This window comes from Thunnus maccoyii, chromosome 10, assembly GCF_910596095.1.
Source record: "Thunnus maccoyii chromosome 10, fThuMac1.1, whole genome shotgun sequence".
Taxonomy (NCBI): Eukaryota; Metazoa; Chordata; class Actinopteri; order Scombriformes; family Scombridae; genus Thunnus; species Thunnus maccoyii.
Window position 1 is genome coordinate 15,150,774 of NC_056542.1, and position 8,214 is coordinate 15,158,987.

The window sequence follows — 8,214 nt, forward strand, 5'->3', positions numbered from 1 at the left end:
GGCGTGATGAATTTTGATTGACACAAAACCAAAAACTGCATCTGAAGTCACACATTTCTACTAACTGCTTTTATGAAAATAAGTGATGGAGTTCATTAGCTCCTAACCTCGTTATTTGGATATAACCATGCGTTTTTTTTCCTTAGATAGATATTGATATTTATTCATTCATTTTGATAACTTGGGGAAACTGATCTCCATGACAACTGAGCAAACTCCATCATCTGAGGAAAGACGTGAGATGAGGCTAAAAGCTCAAGCAAAAGAAAAAAAAATCTTGCATCATTTATTAAAAAATCAAATTAAAGAAACTTTATCTATAGACACACTGCTTTTTTATTTCTGCCATTAAACTGAAACATTTTAGTTGTTGCGTACTTTAAATTCTGGTATAGAAACATGATAAAAACACTTGTGCCTGACTGAGTTATTGTTTACATGAATAAAACATGAACATGAATTAAAGCTGTAAAATGCATGTGTTTGTGTGTGTACATATACCAGCCCTTTCTTAACACTTCTAAAAGTGAAACATTTCATTTTACAGCCTAAGAACCAAGGAGCCATCTGTAATACTTTGAAAACACTGATAATGATCAAACCATGAACCATGAAATCATGAAAAATATCCAGGAATGTATTGTGATGAAAGCCGTTCATAACACAAGTTTGCTACCATATTATCAGTGCATCTGGGCTGCCAAGTCTTTATCAAACAAAGTTGTCATAGTTTGCTACTAATCATAATTATGTGATGTCATCAACTCTCAGTACAAAATATCAAAACAGCAGAATATATACACAATATACTATATGTATGTACCAGGTAACTAGTATCTCATTTTACATGAATTCAATGTGTTCACATTGGTCGAGTAAAACTTCATACAGTGCAAACCCCGGCTGAACAGAGGCAGCATATTCACTGAACAGTTAAAACAACTGGACACTCCTTTATATTTCATCATATCCAGGGATGAGCAATGGTCAGTGAGACAGAGAGGTTGGGCTTGGCATTTCTCCAAATTGTGTCTCTGCCAACACTGACATGTCTGGTTCAGTCTGGGAAAAGAAGCAGAAACTCCGTTAACAGAAAATCAATTATTCTACACAGTCTGAATACTAAGATCAGTGACACTTGTCTGCATTTTAAACCACCCACAACTACACATTAATCACACACAGAGCACATTGCAAGAAACTGATCAATCTTATTCATGCACACGACTGATAACCGCAAAACAGACAGCAGCAGTGCAGTAGAATTTTTCACCTACCTGTTGGTCTTTATCCTTTTCTTGCCTTGGTATTCGATGCCTCCTCTTCTTTGGCCCGGCAGCATGATGCAAAGCTGCAGATGAGGTGGAACCAGATACGCCGTTGAGCCGGTCGTCCTCTGCTCCAGCAGCAGGATCTAAATGGGCTCCAGGCTCATCCTGAAAAAAAAAAAAGAAAGAAAAAAAGAGCAGGGAAAAAAAATAAAAAAATTGTAATGGCATGTAGTGAGCTTGAGAACATTTATTTATTATTGTACATCAAACAAAACAGCAGACAGGCTTGTTCGAAGCACTTGAGTGAATTGCATTGCTGGATTAAAAAGCAGGCACCCCCGACACACACACACACACACACACACACACACACACACACACACACACACACACACACACACACACACACACACACACACACACACACACACACACTATTATTACTTTATGATTAAGTATTAATGCCTCTCTAAAACAGAGCGATCATGTGTCAAAATCTAGATTAAATACCTTATTAATTTTAGTTTATATTGTGCTCAAATGCTGCATATTCCAATCAATCAGGGTCTGGATTTTAATGATGCAGAAATAAACCTGTATTCCAAGGATCCTAAAAGGTCATAAAAACATGATCTGTTGGCAGACTGACAGATCAATAGCACCAGAGATGACCAGTGGTGTCTACTGGACACATTTTCTCTCATCCCACTACTAGTATTGTGGCATAGAAGACTGTAAAAAAAAAAATGTTTGAGCCATTTTTCAAATACTGAGCTGATAAGTGTGATCTTTTCTTCTTTTAAATGTGCCACATACAGGCGTCTAACTCTCACCTCAAGCAGGATGGTGAGCTGTGCGTTTCTGTAGTCGTCCCCATGTGCATCAAGAGTCTTCATGAGGAACCTGTAAGATCAACAGAATCTTGAGGCTGGCCGTCCGCTGGGAAGCATTTCAGAAAATGTACATTAGGTGGAGATAGAGTAATGGATTTTACTACCGTCTCTCTTTCTTCAAGCGTCGTGTAATTCTTTGTACTTGGTGAAGGCGACCGAGGATCTTCTGATTCACCTGATCAGAACATGTATGGCATTGATTACACAGCTGTGAGGATGGAAATTATTACAGATGCACTGACATATCATTATACTGTCACTATCGGCCCTTCCTCATACATTTTACACACTCCCCAGCCTTGCCCCTTTCGCTCCTGCCTCCCAACGAAAGTGTAATTGCATCAAAACTGTACTTTATGTGTGGAATGCTGAAGGAAAAGTTATTTAAAAAAAGGCTCATATCATCCAATATTTCACTGCTGTCAACTACAGAATTGAAATTTACAGGATTTTTCTTCCCTAGGAGAACATCACTTAATACAACTGTGAAAAAAGTAACAGTATCAGGAGAAAGTATCAAGTATCTTCATTAAAATCAATTATTATTGGCTTACAGGAATGGAAATATATCAGATTTTGGTATCAGTTTAAAACGTATTAATGTATCCTCAAACATTATGAGGGAGTTAAGGCACTAAATGATATATGATGATGAACCAGTTATGCAGTAACTGCTTAACCATTTCATAACTCACACTGGCAGGAAGAATGTGCAAAATAACCCACAGACATGCACACACATGCAAGCTCACGGAAACACACCTGTTCAATCTCTTTGCATCTTCTACTCAGAGCCAGATATTTCCTCTTATCAAGAACTCTTCTCTCTTCATCCTCCTGTGTTGTACTCTCCAGCAGTTCGTTGCCTCCTGGGCCCAGTTCAACCTGCAGAATAAAAAAAAACCCCAAATGTTTCTGTGTGGTATTTCAAATGGGACAAAAGGAAACTTCAGTTGTTGAATCGATTACAATAAACTGTGTGTTGCTTCATATTGTAGTAATATTATTTGATTTCATTGAAAAAACATCACAACTATATATCTGGCATGTTCATGATGTCATTATATAGGTTGTTTTAACCACAATGTCTGTTAGTAATGTGCATGTATACCATGTTGGTTAAAAACTCCACTTTGACTTGTTCCATCCACCAAACTACACACTATCTTACTTTCAAGAGTTCAAGATACAAGAGAATATGAATTAAAATGTTTTGGATAACAGGTACAGTATTGTTTGTTGTTTGTTTGGACACTCTTCCTGGGATCTATATTCAGAGATAATACATATAATCAACAATGTTTGCACTTAAACAACACACACAAAACAATATAATTTTTATAATTAATAAAGCAAAATCACCAACAATAAAATTACATCAAAAACATACAAAACATTAAAATCGAACAATTTATATGTGTTGACAAGTAAAACTCATAATCTCAGTTCATTTAAACAAATAAACATATTGCAAAGAAATGAAAGAAAACCTACATTTTTGAGGGGGAATAATAATAATAATAGTTGTTTAAAAACTACACAAAGTTTCTAAACAAAGTTACATCTTCACCAACTTTCAGCCCTGAAAGATCAGTGTGCATTTCATCTCTACTTACTCTTGCTGAGCAGCGAGTTGTGCTGCTCTGTTCTGCTCTAATTGAAGCTTATCCAGCTCTTTTTTGGCAGCACTTGACCAGATTACTGATGCAGCGCTGAAATCAAGTAGGACAGCACCAACCATTCTGTTCCTGTCTGCATCACTCAGCAACTGATCGGTCATCTGCATTAAAGCTGTGCTCGTAGAGAGAAACGCTTTATATGAACGCTGGAATTCAGAGTTTAGTTTGCTCACAAAAAAAATTGTGTAAAACCGCAAATTTGCATGAATTTACTGAGAATAGGAAGAATGCTGATATGTGAATGTTTCCTTCTGGTTTTTGGGTAGAGGAAGAACATTTGCAGCCTTCAACACTGTAACACATAAACCCTCCTTTACACTTAGATTCAGAATAAAACAAGAGAGACAGCCAGAAACCAATTTTAAATGTTCCTACTCCAGGTTGTCTACAACTGATGGTTTTTCACCATTTACTCCATTTATAAGTGTTCCAATTCAATATTAAGTGGCGAAAGTCAAAGACACTTTCTTTCATAAAACAATGTTTAATTATTTGTCCTGACATTTTGTTATCTGATGCTGCCGTTCCATTTCTGAGTTTTCCCTACTTTTTCCACAAAATTCCACACTGCCAATATGAAGATGTTTGGAAGTTAAGTGCCAATCTTTATTATTAAGCAAGCAAGCTACCAACCTTTATTTTTAAGTCTACATACACCCAGAGAGCACTTTAATAGTGTAATCTGTGCAATCTAATGCGAACCAATACAACAGCTGTGCCATAAATTATACTTTGATGTAGCTCATATGTTTTCAGTTTTTGCTGACCTTGTCAGAAAGGTGATAATTCTACTTAATTTTGTCCACTCCATTAACATACATGAGGGGGGCAAAACATTAGGAAAACTTTTCAATATAATGCACTCAAGCACACCATCATCCACTATGATCTCAATAATAAACATAAAGTAGAATTATCACCTTTCTGACAATGCCAACAAAAACTGAAAATGTATAAGCTTAGTAAAAGCAGAATTTATGGCAGAGCTGTTGTATTGGATTGGATTAGATTGTACAAGTGTTCCTAATAAAGTGCTTGGTGAGTATATATTAAGATGCAAAATCCTTAACTCTTCTCTTTGTAAGTTAAGATTCATGATTAGCGCCCGACTGATAAATTGGCCAGACTAATATACTGGCTGATATGATCTAATTTCAGATATGACACAGCAATTTAAAGGCAGCTTGGATTTCATTTCATGGATCTGTGTTTGCAGATCTGTTCAGAAGAAGTAGATTTAGTTATTAAATAGCTCAAATTTCAACACACAGATAGATTTTGACATTTCTTTTCATGATCTTGTGACACAGGGAGCACTGGTCAGCTCACCTCTCTGACTCACATCAACATTGCTGTTACCAAGACTGTTACCGTGATCATTAACGTTACCTCTCCAGGTCCCAGCTCCACACCGCCTGGCTCCAGCTCTGCCTCCAGGATGTGTCCTCCAAACAGAGGAGGCAGGGCCAAACCAGAGAAATCCTCCATCATCTGGAGAGTAAGAGATGGAGAGAGGATGATTTGTTATTAGAAGACATTTCTGCAAAATCATTCTTGCACATACAGTTTGTGTAGGTACAAGTTTAACATACTTGTGGTGCAAAAATGATATAATTCAACTGAAAAACGATACCAATTTAATGGTATCAAGCACACACCATCACAGTGTGTAAAGCTACACAAATGTGAGGAATTGATTTTACATAAACTGAACTTTGGACACATTTACAGAATTGAATGTGTCACTTTCGACTGTTGGTTGACATTTTCAAACATCATTGACGTTTATAATGAATTACAGTACTAATAAAAACAATCATTAGATAAAGCCTATGGTATCATCATAGTAGCCAACAAGCTATCAATATACAAGTACTTACATTTATTGGTGATCAATAGCAGCTGTTTCTTCTGATTTCAAAGCTCCGCTGCAACACAGATTGACTATCAGTCTTCAGTCAGGTCAGCTAGCAGCGTTTACTGACATAATACATGACATAAATCAAAGGAAATGCGAGCAAAAGCAGCTCTTCTTTCACACTCGAGTCGGTAAACTAATGTTTATATGCGACGGGCGCAGGAATTGTACGTCTGTAACAAGCTACTACATTTCCCATGAGCACCAGCTCGGCTGAAACTACAACAGACAACATGGCGGGTACGTGTATATTCTGTCATCTTATGTACATCTAACCGGTGGAATTAGCGTCAATATGACCTCCAGATAGCATAAATAAATACTTTAATTATTCGATTTTACGCCGACTACATCTTAGTGTTACTTTGAAACAATGATATTCAGTCGAAATAGAAAGAAAAATGTGACCTTGGATGTGTTGCTAACACGTTAGCTAGGTGTGTTTGATTTTAACCTGCTTCTCTCCCTGCAGGAGTCGGAGCTTTCCTGAAAAATGCCTGGAATAAGGAGCCTGTTATTCTGGCCTCCTGTGCTATTGGACTGATAGGTGAGTCACCAAAGCTCCTACAGGAGTTCAGAAATGTGTGAAAGAGAGTATTGACTGCATTGATAAAACAACATCCTTTGGTCTGTGGTCAATGCCTGTAAAGCAAATATTAATGTCACTGCACTGGCACAAATTTATTGCAACCAACAGCAAAAGTCAATAAAATGAGATTGAGCAGAAACGGTCACAAGCAGCTGCTTTGCTGAAATACATTTAATTCAGTCAAAATTCTTTGTTTTATACATAAACTATAACGTGAACATAATGTATTTAACATAGAAATGAGTCTATTACAAGTCAAAGTTATCTCTATTTAATAATTCACTAAATTCTTATATTACGATATTGTGGTTCAGAGTTCAGATCATATTTGTTTATTCATTTAAAGGGCAGGTTCACAAATTTTAAAGTCTGTCTTATAACAACAGTCAGGTGCACAAATGAGCACTGAAATAAGTTTTTCTTGCCATAAACATTCCTCCTGTTATTCCTGGCCATCAGTTTTGCCTTTGTGCAAAAATGTATTTAAGTTTATCAGCCATCCAAATTAGTCAAATCAAGTAGATATCTTTCAACATTACAGTCTTTTTAATGCCAGAGTCCCTCTTTTTGTAACTACCCCCACAGCTCATCAGGGAAACATTGTCCAAGGAAACATACACTGTGGATTTTTCTTATAATAGTCAGTATGAACAGGAGGAATGATTAGAGGGAGGGGAAAGTGAGGAAAACCTCTTTCAGTGTTCATTTGGGCACCTAAAAATGTGCATCTATTTTTTAATTGGATATCTAGTCTAATTTATGGACTTTGCCTCTTTTGTACATCTGTTTTTTTCTTGTTTTAATTATTTAAAATATGCTCTGCCAGTTTACTGACCACTGATCATGGTGTTCTATTATTTTAGGAATAGTGTAAACTTTATGTACTGGGGGTATGATAGAGTATTTTGTATGTGTCTGTCCAGTGTCTTGTACACATGGAGATTAATTACCTATATTGTATATTCCTTGTATATTTCAATAAGCAGCTGTATGCAACAGTTGAGCCCAAGACAAATTTCCCCACAGCTACAATAAAATACATCTTATCTTATCTTATGTCCAAATGAATGAGAAGTTTTGCTTCTTTTCCCAAAATCACAGCATGTTAACTCTTTGACAACATAAATACTACAGGTGATAACATAAAGAATGTATAATGGAGTGAATCTGATTAAAATAGATTAGAGCCTAAAAGCACCATTTTGGGGGGGGGTTTCTGCCCTTTGGAGCGGTCAGTCGAGGTGGTCAGTACCAGCGCATGTCAGTGTTCAGCTGGGAACTTATGCAAGTGTTTAAGACTCCAGCCAGGAAAATCTTAAAATTGATTGTAAAACTCATCGTGCTTCAGAATATTTGCTCCCTCTGGTCTTTGTTTGTATAGGAGCTGCTGTCAAGTAGATAATTGTCTTCAAATGACCAATATAGTACATGTACTGTATGTGTAGTTGATGGATTGTATATGAAGTCAAAAAACTTTGTATTGTTTCCTTATGTTTCCTCAGGTGCTGCTCTTCCACTAATCAGCCCCATCACAAAGTATACCGGGATGATAAATTCATCTGTGCCATACAACTACCCAGGTAAACACTGCTGCCCGATTATTTTAACCATCTGCTTGAATACCTCTTCAGTCAAATATTAAAGCTTTTCCTTATTTCCGCACTGCAGTCCCCGTGCGAGATGATGGAAGCATGCCTGATGTCCCCGCACATCCGTGTGAACCAAAAGGAAACAACCTTGAATGGTTTAAAAACCTATAACTTCACATTCTCACAATCAATACCTGTGATCTTCCTCCTGTCCATATCTGTCTGCAGAGCTGTTCCACTCGTCCCACAATAAAGATTGTCTATTTAAATCTACA

The 8,214-nt window shown here is 36.9% G+C and overlaps 2 protein-coding genes across 2 annotated transcripts; one reads left to right on the top strand and one right to left on the bottom strand.

The window, feature by feature from the left end:
- Positions 1–616: 616 nt before the first annotated feature.
- Positions 617–5,815, bottom strand: tfpt (TCF3 (E2A) fusion partner). Its single transcript, XM_042424090.1, has 7 exons — positions 5,724–5,815; positions 5,233–5,334; positions 2,927–3,049; positions 2,269–2,339; positions 2,105–2,174; positions 1,278–1,436; positions 617–1,062 (listed from the first exon to the last, which is right to left on the bottom strand). The coding sequence occupies exons 2-7, from the start codon at positions 5,332–5,334 to the stop codon at positions 988–990; spliced, it is 600 nt and encodes a 199-aa protein (XP_042280024.1). The 5' UTR covers positions 5,724–5,815; the 3' UTR covers positions 617–987.
- Positions 5,816–5,910: 95 nt separating this feature from the next.
- On the top strand, positions 5,911–8,212 carry ndufa3 (NADH:ubiquinone oxidoreductase subunit A3). Its single transcript, XM_042424091.1, has 4 exons — positions 5,911–6,001; positions 6,234–6,308; positions 7,853–7,930; positions 8,019–8,212. Exons 1-4 carry the CDS (start codon positions 5,959–5,961, stop codon positions 8,108–8,110), a joined length of 288 nt encoding a protein of 95 aa, XP_042280025.1. The 5' UTR covers positions 5,911–5,958; the 3' UTR covers positions 8,111–8,212.
- The last annotated feature ends 2 nt before the right edge of the window (positions 8,213–8,214 follow it).

Bases quoted from the DNA above. Each gene is read 5' to 3' on its own strand.
- tfpt (XM_042424090.1), bottom strand. From the start codon at position 5,334: ATGATGGAGGATTTCTCTGGTTTGGCCCTGCCTCCTCTGTTTGGAGGA. The intron at 3,050-5,232 runs GTAACGTTAATG...TTTATTCTGCAG, and splicing joins TGGAGCTGGGACCTGGAGAG to GTTGAACTGGGCCCAGGAGG. The intron at 1,063-1,277 runs GTAGGTGAAAAA...TTCTTTTCCCAG, and splicing joins AAAAGGATAAAGACCAACAG to ACTGAACCAGACATGTCAGT.
- ndufa3 (XM_042424091.1), top strand. From the start codon at position 5,959: ATGAGCACCAGCTCGGCTGAAACTACAACAGACAACATGGCGG. The intron at 6,309-7,852 runs GTGAGTCACCAA...ATGTTTCCTCAG, and splicing joins CTGTGCTATTGGACTGATAG to GTGCTGCTCTTCCACTAATC. The intron at 7,931-8,018 runs GTAAACACTGCT...TCCGCACTGCAG, and splicing joins TGTGCCATACAACTACCCAG to TCCCCGTGCGAGATGATGGA.